Consider the following 27,032-nt stretch of genomic DNA (forward strand, 5'->3'; position numbering starts at 1 on the left):
TGCTTTTTAATTGGCCTTTGCAGTTTCATCATGTATATGAACACTGCAAATGCCTGATTGCTTTTTGAACTGATCAAACTATCTTAAGCTTGCTGAGAATGTTTCTTCCACTACTGCATCCAAATCATTTTTGCTTCCTAATTGTTCCCTTCTTAAGGTTTCGAACACATTCAGTGCTATCATTTTTACTGAGCTGTCATTTGACTAAGAGAATTTTTCTTTTGTTTACTACCTTCTATCTACATTGGCAGTAATATTTCCATTACAGCCATAAGACAGCTTCTGTTTCTCATAGTTTGGGACCAACATGAGGTCAATGTAGTTTGTCCTGCTTGCTTGTAATTAGTAGATTGGTCGAAAATTGATTCATTAAGACTGTTTGCTTTTGCAATTTTGATTTTAATTATTCCTGCTTCACATCCATCTTATCCACTGTGCATTTATTCTTGATAGTTAAAGACATGAATCATCCATACTTCTCTTAGCATTCCTTTTAAGAATTAGTATTAGAGGAATATGTGTCCACATAACACTTCAAGTAAAGGTCAACAGTTAACTGAAAAATGGTGAGTGAGTACCATCAGAAAAAAATGAAGCATTCAAAGCAAGCTACGTAGAGAATGGTAACTTGAATTAAATGTAATTTTGCTCATATATATAGTAGATGACATCTTGCGGCTGTAACAGTTTAAATTTGGTGTAAGTAAGATTTTCTTTATCAAATTTTAAACTGCAATAAATCAAGATCACTTCGATGTAATTGAACCTAGGAAAACTGAGGTCAATCATTCTTAACAAATCACAAAAGATGTCAAATCAAACTTAAAGTTATTGTCATTCTGAAATTAGTTCTATTTGTTTATCCCAACCTTCATCTGATAGACCAAACTTCTGTAATAATTTTTAAGTATTCTGTATGCTTAGATATCTTTGAGATTGCTGTTATAATAAGACAAAACAACAACAAAAACTAGAATTTATAGCCAGTAAGAAGTATAATACAGAAATTTTTATCATAATTCCAAGCTGATTAAAGAGACTGAGGTACTGATTGATCTGTAAGAATTGAGGCTGAGGTTTGACTAAACAAATAGGATAAATAATTAATGTTTCCAATACTCTATGCTTATGGAAGGCTAAGCTTTTCTATTCATGAAAGAATTTGGAATATGTAACTGAATTTGTATTATTAAAATGAAATTTACATTGCATTTATGTTATTTTTCAGGCAGTCTTGTCTTCTGAGCGTTTACCAAGCCTGGAGCCCTGTAATACAGGAACTAGATCATTACAGTATAGTATGTAAAATTTACAATTTTTATCTCTTAAATGTTAACTGTAAATTAAATGACATGGCGTATGTTATTATTTGTTGCAGACTTTATACAAAGACTTCCTATTGCAGACCTTATTCAAAGACTTCGTTCCCGAGAGCGTGAACGAGAGCAGAAGAAAGCCAGTCAGAATTCAACAAGACTTAGAGAAACCAAAGAACGAGATCCACCATTAGCCCTTCGTTTTGATGCTACTGCATTTTCTGTTCCTGGTGAAGCTGGAAGCAGCGGTCAGGGGAGCAATGATCATCTAAGTCCTCATCGTCAACAACTTGGACAACGCCTTTACCCACGAGTTCGAGCTCTCACACCTGTATGTATTTTGTTAATTGTAAATAGGATGGGGTTTTGTGTGCACTATTCAAGTTGATGTACAGTCATTTTTATATAAGTTTATGTATTAAACATTACAGTCACATGTAGCTTTTAAATTGAAATAATTTATAAGTTGCTAGGCAAGGTATGATTGCTAGTGCAGTAGTTCATATGTATTTATTTTACGTAAGTTTATATAAGCATTGTAATCATATGTAGCCTATAAATTGAAGTTACTTGGCAAGTATGATTGTTAGTACAGTCAGCTTCTTAACTAATCATACTTGTGTTTAAATTAACGAGCAAAAATATTTTTTCTGCAGATATTATTATTATTAAATTATGATATTTAATTCAGCATTACATTTTCTTTTGATGTGTAAGCAGTTACATGTTATGAAACATTTTCTGTAAATATGGAAAATGTCAAAATGGGGGGGGGCGATCTTGTTTTTTCATTAATACTGCAATACAATGTGGACCATTAATGCAGAGTGTGAAATATCTCCTGTACGAAGTATTTAGAAAGATTCCCTGGATTTGATTGTCTTTTATTTTATTGTTAACTTTTTATGTAATTTTGGGTTGTTATGATTGAAATACATATTTGTATTGTTAGCTGGGGTCCACAAATGTATTATTATTGTTATGATTTTATTATACTGTAATAATCCCTGATAGTTTAAAAGCCAGAAATTTAAATTATTTATCTAGAAATAATGCTTTTCTTCGCTGGAGGTATTGCTTTGGTACAAGTATGTAGTAGTCCCCCTCCCCCAATAAAATACCTTTGTGAGAACCATAACTTTAAGAATATAACATTTAAGATAAAATTAATGTACTGCTTATCCCTGAACCTTATTGTGTTAAAAAATATAAACACTGTTGCCAGAAAGAATTGAGCCACAACCTCAGCAGAGCTATGATGTTTGAGTAGATAAACAAATTATCAAAAACTGGGCTGAAAAAAAGCATTTTCTTAACAAGTGGTAATACAAAGATTGTGAAAATCAGTTGGTGGTAAAGCCACCCCTGGCAGCTATACAAACTGGTACTTGGTTGGGCATGGAGTCTATTAAGGTGCCAGTGTTCCTGTGTGGTAGATTCTGCCACAAATAGAGCAACTGTTCAGCGAGTTAAGACATGTTTGAACACAGCTGAATTTGCCAGCATGTTTGCTAGGTGACAGGTTTGGAGAACTGGCAAGCTAGTCAAGAACATTAACATGAAAAAGAAATTGTTGGAAATGTCATGCTATATGTGGCCGATTCTTGTCCAGCTGGAAAACAGAACCTGCATGCAATATAATCAGCTGCAAAATGTTGTCAACATACCTGCAAGTAGCCAGAGTACCTCACAGCATGACTAATGGTGAATGGCCATCTCAGCTGATTGCTGCCCAGACTGCTACACCCCGTGTTAGGGCTGTGTTTCGCTTCAAAACAAATGGAACATTATACTGCTCGCCTCTTCATCTCCAAACATATGTGCAGTGGTTATCAGCATCAAGAGAAAAGTGTGATCATCGCTGAAGATTACATTTCTCCCAATTGTACACTGTTCAGCTTGAGCGAGGGTGGCACCATGCAAAATGACACTGCTTATGGTGGAGTAACAATGGCAAGCATCTTAATGAATGTTCAGATCTAAGCCCACTGCCGCCTAGTCTTCTGCAAATCATGTTTTTGGATATTCTGGGATCAGTGCGAGTTGGCAAGTGGCATTCAATCAGTGATAGATAACTATTAATGTGAACATAGCAGCTCTTTAATTGCATGTTCATTTCACACATTGATGCCCTAGAGATCTCCTGAGCCACTACGGCGGCTGATTGTGCCTCCTCTGAGCCCCTGATTTCAACAATGGACAGATCATGTCTTTGGATATTCCGGGATCCCTGCGAGTTGGCAAGTGGCGTTAAAGCAGTGATAGCATAACTATTAGTGTGAACATGGCAGCTCTTTAATTGCATGTTCATTTCACACTTTGGTGCCCTAGGGATGTCTTTATCCACTATGGCAGCTGATTGTGCCTTCTCTGAGCCACTGATTTCAACAATGAACAATGATCATAAAACTTTGACCAGCTGCCATCTTTTAGCCCTATATTGTGACACCTTTAAAAGTCTGACAACTGTTCATAACACTGTTGAGTATGTCTTAAAGGCATATTTCATTTCAGTGTTATGCATCCAAGCCATCAGCTTTGTCGTAAATGCTCGTTACTTACCGTACCTGTCCTTTCACATTCTTCCAGCAGTGCCCTTCAGATGCATGTTTTATCGTTCCACAATGCTGACTGGTGTTGCAAGTTTAATCATTTACTCAACTTGCCAAACCACATTTGCATGCCACATTTCGTAGTTGTGGCTCTTATGCCTCTCCATGCCTTATTTTTTTAGGGGGGGAGCAACAGAGTTTTTACATGTAGCAGTGGTATTTAAGCTATTTAACTGTATTTAATACACAACACATTAACACTCCGTCGGGCACGTCTCAAAACTTGTGTGTTGAAAAATATGACCTATTGTAACCTTTTTTTCTGCATCGTCTCTCCTCCTTGAAATAATTCTGATTTTTACATAAGGTTTAGTTCTCATTTTAGAGGGATATAGCAATTACTTCTACTTCTTTTTCACTGCCACTGTTTGTATTAAGAACGGACTGTTCCAGCCTAAATAAGATGCAAAAACGAAACTTGATGTTACGTCATCTGGAAAACTGAGTTGTGCCTATAGTTGATTGGTTGCTGTGAGATGACGTCATGTCTACTTCAGGTATAAGTATCTCGCATCGCTCTGGCTTAGTCCTTCTGGTTCCTGTCATTGCTCCTTGATGTGCCGTTCCAGCCCTCATTGGAAGACGTTATTGCGATGCGCGCTGTCCAGTGATAAGTACCGTGGTTCCAGTCCAAGTTAATTTTTCCTGGATTCTGCAAAGCAGCTATGATGTGAGCAACTGCCTTGGGCAGCATCCTGTTTCTACGGTTCGGCGGCAATAGATCTCAAGTTGTGGTTCCTGGTGGTCAACTGCCGTGGGCGGCATCTTGTTTCCAAAGCTAAGCAACGTCAAATTCCAAACTGTGATTTCCGGTGAGCAACTGCCGTGGGCACATCCTGTTTTCATGAAGGCGGCATCTTCAATACAAGTGTTTTTCCAAGCTGTGATTCCTCGTGAGCAACTACAGTAAGCGGCTTTTGCCAGTTCAAGTGCACTCAAGGTTTAGTTTAATTTTTCAGGTGCTTTCTTGACCAAAAAGCATGGACTTATTTATAGTGGAATGAAATTCATATTAACCGCGTAGTTTTTGTTCTGTGATATGTTTTCGCATATTGAATGCCAGTATTCAAAGATCAGGTAATATATATTTGCTATATCATTAATAGTGTAATATTCTTTAAAGAAAAAACTCTTGGGGTTAATGAATAGTCAACTAAGTGTAATTTTTGATAATGATTATGTTACACTCTTTAAGTTTCTGATATTGATTAAATTTATTTATTGTATTTTTATTTTTATATATATTGTTAATAAACTGGTTAAGTTTAAAATTTTTGTTATCTGTGTCTGCACAGTATATAACCTTAGGGAGCTTCTATTACTATTTCTGCTAAATGTTTTTCTAACTTTAAAATTTGCTTTTGCATCATTGTGGTATCGGGCGCTTTGTATTTGTCAGATACATCTCTGTTTTGCATGTTTTCTGGTGATCTGTATTACTTTAAATCTTAAATTTTTATTCATTTTAGGCCCAGGCTTTTACACCCAGACCTTTGTTTCTTTTTTTATTTTTAAATATTTTTATTTATTATTTAAAATCTCTATTACACTATTAGGTTAAAATGCCGTTTAAAAACACACACAATGAAACATGTTAATACAGTTGGAAAAAATTTTAAAATATGGCAGTTGTTCACAAATAATTAATATCACATAAAAATACATAATATAAAATGACAAAATAAATCAGTTATACTTTAATTCGATTCTAAATTTAAGTTTGCTTTTCATTTGAACATTTCTGACACATCATTACTGCATGTTCCAAGCAAAAATATTCAGCACATTTTATGTAGGAATATTGGGTCAATCTACTTTTCTTATTTGTTTGACATGTAGAGTACCTTTTGTGTTTATTTTGGTTACTGGAAACCTTTGCTTTTTTTCCCTTCAGCAGTTGGTCTGTAGGTTTGAAGTTTCATTTGCAAATCCTTCGATAAATTGGGTTTAGTCATGCGCGTAACAACTTCTTCATTGACTAATTCCTTCACCAGTATTTTCAAGTACTCTCTCCTTTTCTGAACAGTATTCTGATTTCCCAAAAATACAACTAGTCTGTTTATAGCTGAAATATTTAGCATCGAATAAAATAATATCATCGGCCATTGCCTTGTATTGCGAGCGCAATTATATAAGTTCCACACATGTTATCCAGAGCATCGACACCGCATTTTGTACCATTATAAAATGTGATTATATCTGGCTTTTTTCATCTCCAGTGTCTGCATCTATAGCATCATCAAAGGGCATACTTGACACAAGTAAAACATTTTCGCCTTTTTTCGGTACGTATGAAATTAAAGTGCAGTTTTTAGAAAAACCAAATAAGTTTGAATGTACTTCTTTTCCTTTAGATTTCACAAAACTGGGAGGTATTTCTTTTTTATTCTTTCTTATTGTTTCAATGTAAGAAAGTTTTTTATCTTTTAGGGCTTTTACAACATCAGTAGAGGTAAACCAATTATCTGCGATGATATTGTGACCGCTGTTGAAAATTGGTTTCGATAATCACATAACAACATCTAGTGGGGAATTACTGACACTAAAGGGACTTTCGGGCTGTTTTACAGTATATATTTTTAAATTCAATGTATAAAGCGTTTTATCATCAACTGCTGCAAAAATTTTAATGCCATATTTATTTGGTTTGATGGAATGTACTGGCGAAAAGAGCATCTTCCTCTAAAACCTTCTAATTTCTCATCTATCGTAACATTTTGTCCCATTCAATAATTACACTTACATTTTCCCACAAATTTCTCAAAAATTTCTCTAATAGGTGCTAATTTACCTGTTTTACTTCTCATTTCTCTCGTTGATTGTCTCTCTATCATCAAATCTACAGCATCTTAGAAGAAATTTAAATCGCTTCAGACTCATTACCATTCTAAACATCTCAATACCCATTCCATCAGTAGACCACAGTTCTTCCAAAATTTTGTCGATTACTTCGCAAAACACCAGCTAATAAAAGTAAACCTATAAATGCTTTTATTTCAATGATATCTGTTAGTCTTGCATCTCTTTCTGTACTGAATGGATCAGAAATTGTAGAAATGTATTTGTTAGTGTATTTCACAATTATTTTCAATATTTCATCAGGAGAAAAAAAAAAAAAAAAAAAAAAAAAAAAAAAAAAAAAAAAAAAAAACAGTTTGAAGAATCGTATATAGTTTTTATACCTTTCGCATTTCCGATTACTCCAGGTAACTTTGTGGTAATATTCTGCGATCTAACTTTGAAATTTTTTCTTCCGGGCGATTTTGCCCATTTAGTGCTTTTGTTTTTTCCTACATAAAAATCACCATTGCTAGTATCATCATCAAATTCTGAGTCATTATAATCACTTTCAATACTTTCAGAATACACTTCAAATGTTTCTAAAATATCCACTTCTTCATCATCATTTTCATCACATTCTTCAGCATTTAATTCCTCATTTCTAACAGAATATTATGGACTAGTTCAAGGTCTTTTTGATTATTCAAATCTAAAGCATTTAGCACTCATCATGGGAAAAATAAATAAAAAATCTATAAGGAATCTTGATACTTCCATAAATCTTCAGGAGACAAACGTTATTGGGCACGTAAATCTGACAGATACAAATTTTTCAAATAAGGTTAAAAACTGGAAATACTCCTACACTGAACTGGTCGTTATTGCATTCCAAAGGAGGGGGTGGCCAGATGGGCAGATACTGATAAGGTCAAGGTCGTGAGAAGTTTAAGGGGACTTCGACACGCCTGTATCTGTCAGATCAACGCGCTCGATGAGTGTTAAAATGTATCAGGCTGATACATGTGAAGCTGGTAAAAGATGGTAAAAAATGCAGGGTCATCTGCATGTAAGCATTCTTATATTTGGGTACTCCTGTAATAATAATATAAGAATTGTTTTATTGTTACGCTAGTATTAAATGTTCATAATGTCATTTTCTTTCAGTCTTTGGCTAGTAAAGTAACAGGAATGCTATTAGAATTATCTGCAGCTCAGTTACTAATGCTTTTAGCATCTGATGATGCTTTACGTCAAAAAGTGGATGAAGCTACAGATATAATTTTGTCACATAGCAGGTACAGTCATCAATTTTATTTATTTTTTATTTAAACAGTTCATTAGATTCAAGTCAAGTTGATTAAAATATGCTCATCAATACTAACTCTACGGTTAACCCTTGAATAATGCAGAGGTTACTATTGTAGATATCTCGCATTGTTTAAATTTAACATACAAATGCTCCCCACTTTACGAATGAGTTGTGTTCCGAAAGGCTGTTAGTACTACAAATTTGTTCACAAAATGTTAACACAGTTTGTTACGTATATCTCCTTACCATGATCGTGAGATCAGAACTATAAATATTACCAAATAAAGAATTAAAAATACAAAAACAAATAAATAATATATTAATATGTTTAACTACAGTACATTATAAATAATGAATTACATTACGATAAAGTATGTATCTTGGAGTGTCATCTTTTAGGCATATGTGGTTGGGATGAGGATGAGGCTGGTAGATGTTTGCCATGGGTAGGGGAGAGTCAACGTCTGACTCGCCCTTTAAAGCCCTGTCAACAAATAAAAAGGGCATTTATGATAACAAAGCTGTATGAGATATAGAAGAAGTTTGCATGTTAGATGGGCCAGAAGCACCAACTTTTGAAGTGTCCTTTTTAAGATTATAACGGTCTTAAATTTCTCGGAACAGGTTTCCTTTTTCTTTTGTCATAAATAAGACAGTAGCACTGTATGGCATTGTGCACAGCAGATTTTTCTTTGGCAAACCTTTTAGAACTTGGTCTTGGTTTTTTTTTTTTTTTTTTTTGGGGGGGGGCCTTCTTTAAATTTGAAATAAAAGATATTGGCATAAACTTTGAATCAAACTTTTTATTTGAGACAGGTTCTTTCTCCTCCTCTCTCTGTTGCTTTTTGAGATGCATTAAAAGTGCTGTAAAGTGGTATCAGGTTTTTCATCTGTATTTTAAGTTCCATCAACTACATATAGTACAGTACAAAGTCCTTGATACAGACTCTTCGGGACTTTGTCAATTGCGGATTTGGATTCTTCCTTATATTAGATCATCAATTTAAATCTAGTAAGATGGCATGCAGAAATTATACAGTTAAAATATGAAATCGTAATTAATGAAATAAAGAACATTTATGATCTAAAGTTATTAAAATTTACAAAAAAAAAAAAGCTTAATATTTATATGTTTACTTTATTAAACATTTCTTTTAATGTAAGTTGCTTAAGTTGCTTCGATTTTTGTGCTAATACTTTGTCTTTAATTCTGTAGACAGACATAATCTCTTGTTTAGTTACATTGTTGAAGTCCTGTAACTGCTGTGTCAAGAATTCCGACTAACTTGTCAGTCAAAATTTTCTTGTTTTTAGTAACTTCTCTGTCACTTTTTTCACTATCGGTAGTAGTTCTGGATCTAGAACCATATTACAGATTTTGCCGTCCATTGAATGATGATTGGGGCATTGTCATCGCAGTGAAAAGCTTCTGTTATATTATCATCATTTATTATTGCTTCTCCACATTTCTTTACAAAATCCATTAACTGGAAAATTTTACCTGTATTTTTCGATATCCAGAAGCCTTCAAATTTGCGGCTATCATTTTCATCATCCTCGTCATGAAATATAGTAGCTGGCCATAAATTATGGCAAGCATTATTTAATGTATCTGGAGACACATCCTCCCACAATCTTGTGATGCTCCACACAGCAGATTTATGCTAAAATATTTCAAAAATTCTTGAATGATCTTGCCATTGTTCGAGAAATAATACATGGATTTTAAAAATGCTACTTTATATTTGCATTTCATCGCACGCACTATTCCGATATCCATAGGCTGAATGACGGACATACAATTTGGAGGGAAGAATAATGCAGATACATTATCTTAGCATCCGCTATACATTATTGGCTATATATCATAAGATTAGCGACGAAAGAAGTTGTTTTGCTAAATTTTGTCTTGCTCCTATTGCATACTGAATTAAGCCTAAATTGTATTAGTTTAGTTATTACTTCAATGTAAGTAGTTTAAGTTGCTTCGTTTTATGTGATAATATTTTCTCTTTAATTCTATAAACAGACATAATTTCTTGTTCAGTTACAAAGTTCCGCCGTTCAAGTCCCGTAATTGCTGTGCGGAGAATACCGACTAACTTGTCAATCGAAATTTTTTTGTTTTCACTAACCTCTCTTCTTCATGTCTTTATCCATTTTTTGCAGCAATTCCACTTTTTGTTTGATGGACATCAAAACATACTTTCGTTTTGTAGATCCTTTGGAAGCTCCAGCATCGGAAATTCTATTTGTCATAATTGAAAGTTCAAGTTTACTTTTATAAACTTGCTCTTACAGTCTGCAAAAAATAATAAGCCAGATCCAATTCGAAGATTAAGGAACAAGGCAATCATCAACATTGACTGAAATAGATAATTAGATAATTTTAGCTTATACCGTCCGTTATACATAAAACGCGCACGCGAAAACTTATTCTGCGCTTGCGCGCACACACATGCGCAGTTGTAAAGGTCTTACGTGCATGCATAAACGGCTGTGCGCATGTGTCAACGCGGCGCATGCGCAGAAAATTTTTAGCTTTGAGGTCCGGATTATAGATCATTCCGGATTATGGGTGTCCGAATTAACTTTTGACTGTACTAGTAGGGGAATGTTTCGGTTTGAGATGTATGCCAATCAGATACTCGACTAAGGAGCCAAATTATTAATCTCGCAAATTTATGCTTACATGATTCTTTCTTCATAATGAGGTATTTTATTTAGTGCCTAAGTAAAATTAAGAATTGGAATTTTTAAGTAAAAATCTCCATATATTTTATTATGGAAAGAAATATCAAATGCTCCTGCGTTAAACATACCCCCCCCCCCAAAGTTTCAAATTTTAAATTTCACCCAAAGGGGCATTTTTTTAACGTTTTGTGTGTTACCTTTATTTATTAAAAATATCATGTTCTGTGTACTTAAACCATAAAATTCAGTTCAATAACAGTGTCGCAAAATAATTTTAAAATGAGCATATCTTTAGAATTTCCGCGCTGGAGATAAAATTATTTTTTCTGTAGAACGTTGCCGTTGCTTGCTTTGAAATCATTGAATTTGTTAATAAAAAATTTGTTAAAGTTTTACAAAATATGAAATGAATAATAAAACAAACTCCAAATTTCAAATTTGGTCTTCCACATGCCCATTACGTATTCAAAATTCGATGGCTCTATGTACCATTGTTTTATCACAATGCGAGAAATAGACATACATTTATGCAGATTTTTGTTATTTAATTTCTTGAAATACAATGCAGGACTCTAACATTTGGTGGCAACAGTTTGAAAAATGATTCGCTGTTTATAGTCATTGAACACAAAATCGCAAAACAAAAACAGTAGTCCTTCAGGGACTTGAGATCCAGATTTTAGATCATTTGGGATATTGGATATCCGGATATCGGACTTTATATATTTTTTTTAAATTGGCGATTACATCGAAGTCCATTGGCTGTAAGGTCAATGTTATTGTATTCTAGCATGTATAAGTAGTACCCTTAACCCCTCCTTTTTTTTAATTTTTAACTTTATCCTAGGATAAACCCCAGATAGTGTTTGCCACCTCTCTCTCTTTTTTTTTTTTTTTAAGGTGTGAAAGCAACTAAAGTAATATTTACCACATGCCGAGACAAAATTTCTATCATAGGTTAAAAGGAGTGTTTTTCTGTATTTAGCACTACGTATTCAGTGTCACTGTTGGTACCACTAGAGAAGTTGCTTGCATTATCAGTATCATTCTTGCTGGTGCAGTATCCCACAGTATGTCATCAAAACCTACAACCACAACTAAACTTGTACGTCCTATGTAACACTCTCCAAACAACAATGAATTTTATGCTCATTTGTTAAATACACTCTGATATGTTGCATGCACTGCTGCTCTGCCACTTGTTTGTATGTACTTATTTCTAATCATTCACATGTATAAGAAGCACACCTGATTTTCATCTACTATTTGTGAAAAAAAAAAGTGCAGATTATAAACTACAGCTTATGGTATATTAAGTCATAAAAACATAGCTCTAATTCAGTTTGGAAATCATCTAAATATAGGGGTTGGCTGGATTCATTATCTAAGATCAGGAGAGTCTTGAAATTAATCCTTTTCTTCTGGCAATATTATTATACCTATGGGATGAAATGGTTTAAAAAAAAAACTCAAGTACTGTCAGTAGGATCCAGGCCTTCCCATTTATTCATCCTTCTAACAAAAAGGCAGCTTTTATGTATGTATTTTAATGGGCTAGGATTAGCAGCATGGTGAATTAATAAAGGGCTTCAGTTTAAAACCTTTTCAGCAGCATTTCCTTTCAGCAACAACATTAATCTATCCAATGCCGTTTTAAACTCAGGCTTCATGTTTTCTTCTTGATTAATGGACTGTTCTGACATTTTCGTCCAGAAAAGACCTTTTTTATCCATGTTAATTATTTATCATGTGGTACAGCCACCAGCTTCTGTAATTCCATTTGGTATTTCTTTTTGTTTTTTTCTTTCCATTTGGTATTTTCAAATGGTATTCCATTTGGAAATTTTCAGGAGTATTCATAACAGCACATGCATTTTGTCCACTTATGGCAACTTGATGAGAGTGTTCTTGAATCTGTTAAACCACCTATCTGGCACTGAATGTTTTTTGATAAACAAAAGTTGAACCATGTTCTGCTTTTATAGCTTCAAACATAACTTTCTGTTTCATGAATGAGAGCAAGTTTGAATTTGATACTCTGCTCACATCCAAAGGTGTTTTTCCAACTCCCTTCACTTTACTTCTTTTCGATTCGATAACTGTTCCTTGCTCAGTGCGCCTATGACATGTTCAAGTATGCAGTTTTTGTTGCTAAGAATTCTTTTAATCATTGAATGATTCATACCATTGAAGAGTGTGACATTTATCATTTTCTCACTACTTTCAAGTTATTTTATTATAGCTACTTTTTTTTTTCAAACAAAATGGCCTGTTGCATTTTTGTACTATCACTATCAGCATTTAATTTTCTCTTTCCACCAACTATTTCTAATATTATTTAATTATAGGTATCTCATGTCAAAAACAAATAATGTAAATTCCACTTTAGATATACCTTGTATGAAATTGATGTAAAGAAAATGGTGTTCACTGTGCCTTTTGCTATCGCAATATGCATAACATAGCCTTTTTCATGACATTCTGTTTATTTTCTTTTTGAATCCAAACAAATTTCATTCTTTGAAAATTCATAAAATGGGCAGCACCTGTATACATTTTTGGTGTCCTAAAAATTTAACTAATAATAGTTGTTATTGATCTGAATCCATAACAGTCAGTTAACATGGTTATTTGTATTATCAAGTATGGTATTATTCTAATAAATAAATTGTACTGTTATTAATACGATTACATCCTGTGTTTATCATCATCTACATTCATGTTATGTTGTACAAAGTACTGTAGATGTGAAAACATATAATTTGAAAATAAATAAGAATTTTTAGAATGCGAAGTTTCCATGATGACTTTATGTGTATTTTATAGTAATGTGCAATAAAATAAAAAAGTTCCTACATACATTTATTATATGTCTAAATCCTTAATCTGTTCAATGTGCATCAATATGCATTTAGGCTTTGTAGTTTGAAAGTTTTACAAACTGTCACAAATCCTTCTACCCTTTTTGTAATTACAAAAGTATATGTAAAAAGAAATACCACATACAAACTTCAATTGTATGCTTCAAATCCATTTTGTTCAAGGGTAAAACGTATTTATTTTGGGACAGCATTATTTTAATTTTAGTGTTTAATACTATGCACATATTTAGTAATCTATTAATGCTGTAGTTTCTGATATGTAAGAATAAAGGGGTTCATCATTTTCTTTGAACAACAGTAGATGCTATATCTGAAATCTAAAGTTCTTTTATTTAGAGTGCAAGGAGATTATTTGGAAGTTTCTCCATACTAAATGTTGCTTTTATACATGCTTATTATAAAGATACTTATATTATGTCCTTTGGTTATTAAGTAATATTTGAGTCCTAAAATATAAAAAGTGTATTAATTTAATTGTTTTTATGTGAGAATAACTAATTTCTTTTCTAATGCAGAGATTCTACTGAAGCTCTGCTTGACTTGGATGTTTTCAACTTGGGTGAACGTTCAAGAAGAGGAAGCACAACAAGGAGAAGTGATGGAGAAGACGATGATGAGCTAGATGATAATTCTCCCCTCTTTTACCAACCTGGTAAACGAGGATTTTATTCTCCTCGACAAGGCAAATGTACTCCTGAAAGAATAAATGCATTTAGAAATGTTGGAAGAATAATAGGCTTATGTCTTTTGCAGAATGAGTTATGTCCTATTTATCTTAACCGGCATGTAATTAAATACATCTTAGGCAGACGTTTGGGTTGGCATGATCTAGCATTTTTTGATCCTGTTTTGTATGAATCATTGCGACAAGTTGTTGTAGATGCTGAAGGAAAAGATAGCAATGCTATGTTCTCTGCTCTTGATCTTACATTTTGCATAGATCTCTGTACTGAAGAGGTAAGGTTTTTATAGCACGTTTTTAAAGAAAATGTCCATTTACTTTTTTTAAATGTAGAATTAAAGCAATTAAAATAATATGTATAACCTTCTAATTAATATGATAGATATGTTATTATACTAATACTTTTACATTATTTCCATTATGTGGTGTACTTTGTTTAGATTATATAGATGCCGAACTTTTATTAATTAAATGTTCTGTAGTACATTAATGTCATTTAAAGATTTAAATAATCTCATTAGGTTTTTTTATTTGCATGTATTAAAATTTTCAGTTTCTTATTTAATAATTAATAATCATTTCAGAAAATGCTAAAAATGGTATTTTATTCTTTCATATCTTTAATTCTTTAACTTCTGAATAGATGAACACCTAATACAGTAATCTCTGAACTGTAAATAATATAAGTAAAATTTTATTTAATGCTTTATATCAGTCATCAGGTATTATTTTTGAGCTTTTTTGTTAAGATGTGCATTTATTGGCTATACAGTCAAAAGTCGTTAATCCGGACTCGTCGGGACTTCGGCGATTCCGGATTATAGATCATCAGTTTAAATCTGGTAAGATGGCATGCAGAAATTATAAAATTAAAAATATGAAACTGTAATTTATGAAATAAAGAACAATTATGATCTAAAGGGTATCAAAATTTACAAAAAAAAAGCTTAATATTTATTTGTTTACTTTATTAAACATTTCTTTCAATGTAAGTTGGTTAAGTTGCTTCGTTTTTATGTGATAATACATTCTCTTTAATTCTATAAACAGCCATAATTTCTTGTTCAGTTACAAAGTCCTATAATTGCTGTGTCGAGAATACCGACTAATTTGTCAATCGAAATTTTTTCGTTTTCAATAACCTCTGTCACTTTCTTCGCTATCGGAAGCGAATTATAATGACGAGGAATTTGATTTAAATCATATCAAAGACAAAGTACATCGAGATGAAATACTACATTTAGTAAGGAATTATAAGCCAAATAAAATAAAAACATCTGCCCTGAAGATAAGGATAGTGCTGACAGATCAACTTTCAATTCATTACGTGCCTGCCGCGGCGTTAAAGATAAACAAAATTTAGATAAACAAACGTTAAAGTTTAGATAAACAAAGGATATGCCTTTATCCATTTTTTGCAGCAATTCCACTTTTTGTTTAATGGACCTCGAAACATACTTTTGCTTGTAGATCCTTTACATATTAGTAAATATATATCAGAAATTCTATTTGACATAATCGAAAGTTCAAGCTTACTTTTATAAAATTGCTCTAATAGTCTGCAAAAAATAATAAGCCGAATCCAATTCGAAGATTAAGGAACAACGCAATTTGCAACATTAACTGAATTATATAATTTTAGCTTATACCGTCCGTTATACATTAAACGCGCATTCATAAATGTATTTTGCGTACACACACACACGCATATTCGCAGCCGTAAAAGTCTTACGCGCATGCGCATAAAGTTTGTAGCTTTGAGGTCCGGATTATAGATCATTCCGGATTATGGGTGTCCGAATTAACGACTTTTGACTGTAGTTTGCATGTGTATCTTTTCATTAATTTTTCTCCAATTTTTTAAATGAGGAAGTTGAGAAATTAATCCATTCAGTATGGGCATGTCGTATATGCATCAGCAGCAAACATTACCTGGCGGCCGGGTGTCTCTAATTCACTCTATGGCCGGGCATACCATATTTGACTTTTTTAGATAGAATATTTAATTAGTATTTTTATAGCCACTAGATGTTGAAATATATCGAAAGTTAAGTATGTTTACCTTCAGTCTTACCCAATGTTTTTCATTTTTTGTATTTCGTTTCCGAATGATGTTATGTCTCTTTAACTGTATCATTTGATATAAACAAATGCACTTGTTCTCACTGCATTGAGGTACTTTTTAATTTTATGATATAGTGGGATAGATGCTCTATCATAAGAGTTTTTTTATTATTCAGAGATTTTTCCTTTTTTTATTACTCTGAAATTTTTCCAGCATTCAGATGAATATTTTGGAAAGCAGTATCTGAATGTAGAATATACACAAATGCTAATTCATTAGTTTTGAGTCATGTAATGGCTCTTACTGGGTCATTTTATATAAGCAAATGAACATGTTCTCGATGGTCTGGAGTACTTTTTTATTTAATTTATTATTCATTTTTCTTATTTTTATTTTATTTTTAAATCGGATTATAGTGGAGTAGATTTTCTATCATTAGATACTTTTTTATTACACTTTGAGTTTTCTGGCATTGAGATGAATATTTTGTACCGCTTAGTGAAAGTTTTTTTTTTTTTTTTTAAATGGGAAAACGAAGGCACTATCTCACCGTAGAACAACATACACAAATGCTAAATGAGTCAAATTTATTGAGTAAAATAGCAGCAGATATTCTATTCCTGTGACATATGCAACATTTTGCGTACACCCATGTTTCAAAGAATATCATACACTCTCTTTTTTTGAAATATTGCTTCCTTTTTGTAGCTTGCACATTGAATTTTTATGAAAGACAGTTTTAATATTTTTAATTTTAATTATGTGTTGTGTTAAATAAAATCTGCGATTGTTTGGATATTTTTCCATATACAGTCAAAAGTATTTAATCCGGACGTCCATAATCCGTAATGATCTATAATTCGAACCTCAAAGCTGCAAACTTTTCTGTGCATGCGTAAATGCATTATTCGTTTATGTGCATAATACTTTACGCATGTGCTTTTAATTTATAACGGATGTTATAAGCTAAGCTAAAATTATCTAATTATCTATTTCAGTTAATGTTGCAGATAGCGTTGTTCCTTAATCTTCTAACTGGATCCGGCTTATTATTTTTTGCAGACTGTTGGAGTAGTTTTATAAAAGTAAGCTCAAACTTTTGTTTATATCAAAAAGAATTTCCGATTCTAGAGCTGCCAAAGAATCTACAAAGCGAAAGCGTGTTTCGATGTCCATCAAACAAAAAGTGGAATTGCTGCAAAAAATGGATAAAGGCGTATCCTTTGTTTCTCTAACCATTCCGAAATCTGTTTATCAATTTCGCGCTGCTGTGCAGGGGAGGGGGACGTCGCAGCGAGCAATGAACTGGAAGTTGATCTGTGAGCACTATCCTTATCTCCAGGGCAGATGTTTTTATTTTATTCGGCTTATAATTCCTTACTAAATGTAGTATTTCATCTCAATGTACTCCGTCTTTGATATGATTTAAATCAAATTCATCGTCATTATAAATACCACGAATACACATCAAATAGTTTTCTGGTTGCCATTTTCTAAATTCGACTATGCATAATGTATACTTTACGCATGCACGCATTGAAAGAAATGTTTAATAAAGTAAAAAAATAAATATTAAGCCTTTTTTTTTTGTAAATTTTAATACCCTTTAGATTATAATTGCTCTATATTTCATAAATTACGGTTTCATATTTTTAATTTTATAATTTCTGCATGCCATCTTACCAGATATAAATTGATGATCTATAATCCGGAAAAACCGATAATCTGGAATTGCTGAAGTCCCTACGAGTCCGGATTAAAGACTTTTGACTGTATATTTATTTGTGGGATAAGGGGGAAATCAAATTATTCTAGAATGAGTATTTTATAAGATTTTTAAGGAAAATATTATAATAAAGCTTAAAAATTAATTCTGACAACTACCGGAATGTTCTTCTCATAATGTACCAAAAATTGGAACAATTGGATGAAAAATTTAATTTATACGAATTTTTTTCAAAAGTTAGGCTTAGCAGCGGGAATTGCCCGTCCCCACAAGACGACGCTTCTGGTTAACGCGCCATCGAAAGACCGCTTCGGTAACAGAGATGCCCGTCTTGAATGGGTTAAAATCTGCATCTTAGAGCTCAGATTGATTCAAAATGAATATGATTTCGAAATCAATTTAATAAATCAATTTTAGTGAAATGCATCCTTTTAATTTAAAGAATAATCTACTGGTGTCTGCTTTTTTGTACTATTTGCAATTACAAGTATATAATATCTATAACTCATTAACCCATTGGTTACACATTTATTTGAAAATTGTTTGCTCTTGGGGCATATTTAATTTTTTGGGTAAGTAAGAACAGTAGATTTTATGCAAGAATTGATTTATTTCGTATTATTTATTATATATACTTTTACATAATATTGAAATAACTTTAGGCAGTTAGTGTTACAAAATACTTTTTAACAAATAAACTGGTTATAATAAATAACAAATAATCAATAGTTTTGAAGCATGTGAAAACATGTTGGTAAATGCAGTGGTACTTTGTATTCATTGCACTGCCAGGTAGTATCCTGCCTAATTTGGTGTTGACATATCAGAATGTTACGTGGATCTCTGCCCAAACAAATGCATGATGTACTTATACGTCAAGTGTATCCAAAAGGTTAAGCATTTTTCAGTGCTTTCTGATTATGTTATGAAAAGTCACAAAATCATTGGAGAGCATTCGTGAATCCGTTGCGCTCGATGGTCATAGTACTTCTGATTACAAAAGTGTTTTAAGCAATACAAATATTCATACTATTTTCAAATTTAAAAAGAAAAAATTTTTATAAAAAATATGAAATTTTGCTTTTTTATGATCTTCCCCGTTTTTATACTTATATTTGGTAAAATTTTATGCTCATTCAAAAATAAATAAATAAATAAAAAATTTCCTTCCATGTAACAAAAATTGACAGAGATATTTAATTTCAAAACTTGGGATTCTTTTAAACTTTTTAGGGTCAAAAACAATGTATTACTTTCCGTGAGGAGTTGATTAAAATGTAAATTAAAATAATTTGAGGATAGTTTTTTTTTATTTCATAATCATTGAGTGAATATTCCTATATAATTTACCAATGCATAATACTTTTAAATCTGTAATTTAATTACAGTTGGTGTGTCAAAAGCATTTTCGAACTCATCATATGCTTTTATTTAGCTCGCTGATTATTTGCCATTTATTTTTGGACTATTTCCTGATAAGTTATTGAGGCAATAATATTCCAATACATTTTTTAAAAATACTTTGCTTCTATTAAACTGTATGATTTTTTTTTTTTTCTTTTTAGTCCATTAGTTGTTTTATCCATTTAAATAAAAGCATATTTCATTAAAAAATGTATTTGTTTATTTGTACATTTTTAAATACTAAAAATATGTTAATGATATTTGCATGCATTTTTATTAATTTAGGATCATTATTTAATAACTGTGCAAAACTGTTCTTTGGAAGGGAAATATTTTTCAGTTTTGATTCATGTAAATAATGTTATGAGTTTGCTGTGTGTCAGTACATGAAGTCTGCTGCTGTTTTATAAAATATGAACTTTTCAAGATTTATTTTATTTATTTATAATTTTTTTTTCATGTTAATCTGCATATCAGTACTTAACATTTATCTACATATCAATACTTATCATTTGATTTATCAATATAAGAAACCTTTTTCTGAACTGATATTTTATTGCAGTTACATATAAGTTTAAGTATTATGTTCTTTAAATTGTGAAAGACCTCTGAATTTTCAGACATATAATTTTAAAATTTATAATTAAATATCTTGATCAATTTTTATGATGGGGGTGTTAAACTTTGTGTCTTTTATTTTTTTAAATTAGTAAAAAATGTTACTAAATTTAATTGTAGGGACCAGGAGAGCATGTAAAAATTTAGCTTTAATAATTTTAATAAATTTGAAAAAATTTAAATATGAATAGAATATTTGCCTTGTTTAAAACATTTTTGTAAATGGAAGCATAAATCTGTGAGCAAGGGTTGCAGAAAACTTCTATGGCCATGCTATATAAAATAATCCACTGGTAAATATAAAACTCAATGAAACATCAATGTTTCGTACATTTAGAATTACAGTATTAGAATTTAGAATTACTTTTATGAATTACAGTATCTCTCTGTTTTGTTTGTATTCTGAAGCTATTGTAATTAAAAACAAAAAGTATCATAAAAAGCTTCATTTACTGTTTTTCTTTATGATAACATTTTCTGTTTTTGAATCTGTTTATTTGTCTTCATTTTTTTAAAAAAATCTGTACTGTCGTATCAAAATTACAAATGCTTGAAGCATTCATATTTTACAAAAATGTGCATTAACGTCATTTCATTAACGTCAGTTATAAAGTGAATTTAAGTAAATTTGAAATTCTTTTGAAATGGTATCATTACGTAGCACGAAAACCTTCTGGAAACTTGCATGTTTTCATATTTGTAGATATGCATGTGATAGCAGTGTTTTATTCCACTTGATAACAATTCTTTGTTCCTGAAATCAGAATAGACTGTGGGTCAATATCCTCTTCATCCACTTAAAAAATAAGTAAATAAAAATTTAAAAAAAAAAAAAAAAAAAAAAAAAAAAAGAATAATTTTCTCTTCTAAAATAACTGCTATTTCTTAGTTATATTCTCTATCATATGTAAGTGCATAAAAGCATTTCATATGTAAAGGTAGCTTGCAAACATTTTTTTTTTGCAGGTTCAATGACGTTTTCTAGCTACCACATACATGATCGCATATAGCAATGTCTAAATCGGTAATCAGTTTATTTGCAAATCAAGGAGAAAAATTTGAGATCTGAAAAAAAAAAAATTATTTCAAAAACTTATGACATACAATATTATATCAGTCTTTAAATTTTCTAATCTACTGATTGCTAGCATTGAAATCAAGATATCCAAGTTCAGTGGCTAAGATTGCTACCCTACTTTGTGCTACTGATTTGAAAATTACAATCTGTAGTGTCTTTTAAACAATAAAAAGAGCATTTTTCCAACATCATATGTGAATCATTTTTCCAAACCTACCAAAATGTTTCTTATCATATGAATGATTAAAGACTACATCTGTGCACATATTTTGCATTAGCAAAACTGGTTTTATAGTGGAAAAATGTGATTCAATGTTTAAGCAGGGAATTTTTCATCATTTTAAAATAACCTTGAAATTTTTCTGAAATGTAGCTTTAGTGTAAGCATAATTTTATTTTAACTTTGTTTGGACAATGCCCCCCTTTCTTTTTTTAAAGACTTAATCATGTTACTAAAAATTTGTAATTTTTATATTAAAAGCATCACTTTGTTTAACTAAAATGATAGAAAATTAGTGGAGATTATGCATTTAAAAATTGCATTGGTTCTCAATTCTCCATAACTGAAAGTGTTCACTTTGTTCTTTGTGTTTCCAACATGCTAAGGGGGGAAAGTCCTATATTTAATCCTTATTGCACATTATTTTGTGAAATAATTTGAAAATAAATAAATAACTTATGGGAACCTTTTGTAGAGTCACGTTTTAATTTTGATAATATTTTTAATACATTTGATATAAAACTGTTTACTACCAGATTTTAAAATGGATTTCAACCATACGAATTTTTAAATTTCAGATGTAAGTAATGTCTTCTACAGTTAATATATTTATTCCTTTATCATTACTTTTTACAGGGTGGAGGAAATGTTGAATTAGTTAGTGGTGGACGAGACATTAATGTCACTGCTCAGAATGTTTATGATTACATTCAACGCTATGCTGAATATCGAATGCTAAAATGTCAAGAAAAAGCTCTTTCGGTAATATCACTTTTTTATTGTTAGACACATATTGTTACTTAATTTGAGGAGAGAAAAGCTTTAAGGAAGTAGTTCTTTGAGCTTTAATTTGATATCATTTGAAAAAAAAAAATTAATTTTTTCAAGTGATTTACAAGTTTTTCTTTTTATTTGAGGGTTTTAAATGTTTGTAGTCTTGTTTTCTAGATTAATGCTCGGATCTAAATAAACAATCTGGTAGTATTTTTTTAATTTATTTATTTATTTATTTATTTATTTTTTAAAGAGACCTTCAGAGTATCTTTTAATGCAAATCAGTGATTGAAAGGATGATGTGCTAAGTAATTTAAAATTACTGCATAACATTGTCTTCTAATAAAGTGCTGGCATTTTTATGATGGAGCACAGTTTTGAAGGTTTGTTCATAACTCTATATAAAAAGAAATAGTTGCAGTAATTTCAGTGTCAAAATATGTACTGTATGTCAATAATATGGATGGCAGTGGCATTTGAAAATACATGGGCAACAATGAATGACAGAAGTCATACTAAAATTGAATCTCTTTCACTGATCTTCGTTGTTGGTGATGAACTTTTATGTATGAATGGGAGGTTCCAGAGTATTTCTGTATCTTTATTTATGTTTGCTGGGAAGGTATTTTAAAAGTTTTAGAAGCAAATCATAAAATTTCTGTTTCCATCAAGCTACAGTGAAGCAGGACTACATAGGCGCCAATTACCCACCATACATAGGGAAAAGAAATCACCCAGGTGTCACCAAGCCTTCTACTATACATACACACAGCTTTCTCGTAAAGAATAAAAGCTGGAGAGTTGCCTGTTGGTCAGTATTTCAGCAACATCACAAAATTTGTTACTAAATTTTTAAAAAATCTGAAAGATTTAGATTTTACATAATGTCCAAAGAGACACTTTTTTTTTTAACCTTTTATGTGTTACCCTTATTTATTAAGTCTTCTTTGCACTTAAGCCATAAAATTCAATTCAACAGCAATATTGGAAAATAATTTTTAAAATGAGCATATCTTTAGAATTTCTGATGCACAGTCTCACATGCTGGAGATAAAACTTTTTTTCTTCCATACAGTTTTGCCATTGCTGGCTTTGAAATCATTGAGTTTGTTATCCAAAAATTCATTGAAGTGTTACAAAATATGAAACCAATAATAAAACAAATTTCAAATTCCAAATTAGGGCTTCCAGACATCCATATTCTGTCGAAGATTATGTTATTCAAAATTTGATTACTTTAGGTACCGTTGTTTTATCACAATGCAAAAAAATACATATATTTATGCAGATTTTTCATTATTTATTTTCTTTAAATATAACACAGTATGATAATTTGGTGGCAACAATTTAAAAAGGGAACTGACATTTAAAGTTTTCAATGCAAAATGCCAAAACAAAATTAATGCCTCTTTGGGCTTTACATTTAATATGCCATTAGGGAACATGTTATGAACAGTTCAGTTGTGGGAGTTATGGAAGACCATTTATGTTGTATTTCTAAGCAGTTTTATTCCTAAAAGAGACATAAAAGATCATAGAAAGTTATTTATTGAGGAACTTTCTGTTATGCTGTTTTTTGTAATAAACTTTAAGCATGTTTTATTCTTATCTTTTTGAGTAGTAATATTTTTTATATATATATATATATTTTCTTTTGTGCATAAATCAGAAACAGTCTTAACCAAGCAATTATTTTTAATTTCTATGGTTTTTGCATCAAATGTTATTTTTTTAATATATGTATATTTATAATAAATAATATTCCTTGCTGAAGCAAATTGTGTTAAATTTCATTTCCATTAAAATAGTAATTGAAATAAATGACTTAAATTTTGAAAGCAATTTTCTGGATAGAAATGTAAATATGTATTCAAATGTAAAAATGATTTAAACAATGAAAAGATGAATGGATAATAACGTAATAAAATAAGCTTTTTAAGAGAGCAAAGATTTGTGAGATTATGTGAAGAAATTGTGAAAATGGTGTATATGCGTAACTTTTATTAATTTATTTATAGCTTTTTCAATTTGAAATTTTAGGCTCTTCGAGCTGGTGTGTATGATGTATTACCACAAGGAACTTTTGATGGATTGACTGCTGAAGATTTTCGCCTTCTCTTAAATGGTGTTGGGGAAATTAACGTACAGACTTTAATTAGTTACACTTCATTTAATGATGAAAGTGGTAAGTCATTGTGTTTATGTCATTGCCACCACTGATCATTTATTTATTTCAACAGCATTCTTATTGTTTTACTTTTTTCAACAAATGTGGTTTTTTTTAAAATAGCCGAAGGGGGTGGCGATAGGCTACTTCGATTTAAAAGGTGGTTCTGGTCTATTGTGGAAAGGATGTCTAATTTTGAAAAACAAGATCTAGTAAGTTAATTAAATTTTACTTACTGTTTGAAACTGTATAATTAATGAGTAGAAGTTTCTTTTTCTAGAAATGCTAAATTTCACTGTATTGCATAAAATGGATTTGAAGATGAGCTGTTTCTCCTCTTTTTTCAAATTCATTTCAGGTATTTAGAGAATTCATAATGTGTAAGATTTTTTTATGTTTAAAATTACTCTCTTTGAAGAACTAAATTTAATTTTCAACTTGTGGAAATCCAGAGTAGTCATTATTAATTTAAGAAATTTTCCATTTTTATTTGCATTGATGTTACTGAAAAAGGAAAACTATGATTTAACAATTTTTTTTTTAAATTAAAAAAGTCTGAAATTAGAGGAAAAATCGAACGTATATTCAAAGATAATTCTTTTCTAAACTTTATGTAAGTACTCACAATATACTTCCAGGTCTGAGGTTATTGAGGATATGCATTGTGAACCTTCAAAAAATGAGAAAATGGCCATACAGCAACAAGCCTAAAGTTTAATTATTAATTTATTTTAAACATGATGTTATCAAAATCATTTACAACATTCAGAATGGTTAAGATGGTCAGTGCTTACTTGATGTGAAAATTTGTTTGTTAACCCTCTCAGTGTTACGACCGGAAAATTCCGTACAGAAGGTTGCCTTCCACATTCATTATACAAATAAAATTTCTGCTAGCTTTTAATGAATCCGATTTCAGTTTGGATGTATATTGGAAGAAAAGGAATCAAGGTACAAAATGAAAGAGTCGTCATTTTTTAATTAAAATGAAGAAAATATCACTTATTCGTGACATTTTGAGGAACTTTGAAATTTCAGGGCTAAACCCGTAACGCTCAGAGGGTTAAATGCATGAAATGTAACATATCGAACATAGTTCTGATTTATATTATGGCTTACTTATTCATATTCTTTTATTGTACAGATACTTCAGGCTATTCTTATTATTAATGTAAGAATAGTCTGATGTATTTAGAATCGTGTGTGATAAAACATGAATGCATGTGATTAATCAGCCCATCAATTAATAAACAGTAATTGAAATTATGTCAATGAGATGCAGTAAACAATATTACCGATTATAAACCATCAGTACTTTTCTATTAACAAGACACCAATTAACCCCAAATAAAAGTTGATGCGAAATCCAATTAGATGGCGGTAACCACAAACCCTTCTTACAGCTATACTTGTCATTTGGAAGGCTTTCCAAGCTTGTGAAACAACACTTTTATCAATTCCAAACTCTTGGGCAACACACTTTAAACTGCACCCCTTCAAAAGCTCCCCAATAATTCTACCACATATAAATGCATCCTGTTATTTACTTGTAGCCATACTGCACATGCAGCCTTACTTTCACTTGCAGAAGAATGCGCTTCCTTTCTTTTAACCCCTTAACTGCTGCAGAAAACGTACAAGATTCATTTCATTTTTTAGACCAGTAAAGTGTAATATCAGGTTTCAGTGTTATACCTTGTGAAATCAGTATGCCTAAAAAAACATATATTTCTTCTGAACTGGTTGAATGCCACGATTTTGTTCTTGATTTTTCATTTGCAAGGTGTTAGTTCATATACTCGTCTACAAAACAGTTAGTTTCAGTAACAATATGAAGCACGAGCAGTTCATCAAAAAATAATCAAAAAAGATAAATGGGTTTGAAACATCTGTTATATCTTTCTTTATTCCTGGAACCTACTACAAAAAGTAATCAAAAACGGAGGACACAAAAAAGTACGTTTTACTCAAATAACACCAGCCAATACTGCGCAGTCATTACTTTCACGGCTTTAGACACATCCCTCTCTCCAGTTTCTCCCCACACTTCTCTGAAATAATATCTTCCTTCACATACTTTGTCAAGATCATTGTGGTGTTGCATTCCAAAGCTTTGCAAATAATTTCATGGGTAGCAACACAAAGCAAATTGTAGTATTTTGGAAGGGCATATATATACGCCCATGGCAGTTAACGCATCGGCTGAGCAAGGCATATATATACTCCCGTGGCAGTTAAGGGGTTAAATTGCATGTGTTTTGCATGCCCTCATATACCCTCTGAGTCATGGTGCTGGTTTTTGCATTTGCTTCACCTTCTGAATTGGATTTTCACTGTACTGATTGTAAAAAGCCCTTTTCTACAGTTTTCATGTTCCCCCTACACCAATGCAGCCAATAGAGAGATTTAGACCTTATTCCACTCAGAGATCCGAAAACTACAAAAAATACAATAGTAATGCAATAGAATACACAATGCAATAATTTACACAGAGAAGTCAAGTACAAAGAAAAATTACACAAAAAGAAAAATGTAATGGATAAAAGTTGTAGATTAAGAGGTTTAAACAATCAAGTCTGCAATCATTTTAAAAGGTCTTAAGCCTCCCAGTATCTTGAAAAAACACAGTTCTGAGAAAGCGCTAAGCAGACAAGGAGATGCCCAGCATTAATCACCGCACCATTGCAGCAAAGGGGACAGGCAG

The 27,032-nt window shown here is 31.5% G+C and overlaps 1 protein-coding gene across 3 annotated transcripts in view; it reads left to right on the forward strand.

Moving 5' to 3' along the window:
- Positions 1 to 27,032, forward strand: part of hyd (E3 ubiquitin-protein ligase hyd) — a 260,665-nt gene that overhangs the window by 227,075 nt on the left and 6,558 nt on the right. For all 3 annotated transcript variants that reach the window (XM_085815614.1, XM_085815615.1, XM_085815616.1), the window contains 7 exons: positions 1,229 to 1,298; positions 1,379 to 1,647; positions 7,874 to 8,004; positions 14,110 to 14,551; positions 22,024 to 22,149; positions 24,202 to 24,346; positions 24,452 to 24,540. In XM_085815614.1, the coding sequence (XP_085671740.1) occupies positions 1,229 to 1,298; positions 1,379 to 1,647; positions 7,874 to 8,004; positions 14,110 to 14,551; positions 22,024 to 22,149; positions 24,202 to 24,346; positions 24,452 to 24,540 (1,272 nt within the window). The remainder of the gene's footprint in view (positions 1 to 1,228; positions 1,299 to 1,378; positions 1,648 to 7,873; positions 8,005 to 14,109; positions 14,552 to 22,023; positions 22,150 to 24,201; positions 24,347 to 24,451; positions 24,541 to 27,032) is intronic.

The sequence above is a fragment of the Stegodyphus dumicola genome, chromosome 4 (genome assembly GCF_044657685.1).
Source record: "Stegodyphus dumicola isolate Sdum_Otavi_A_Nest chromosome 4, ASM4465768v1".
Classification (NCBI taxonomy): Eukaryota; Metazoa; Arthropoda; class Arachnida; order Araneae; family Eresidae; genus Stegodyphus; species Stegodyphus dumicola.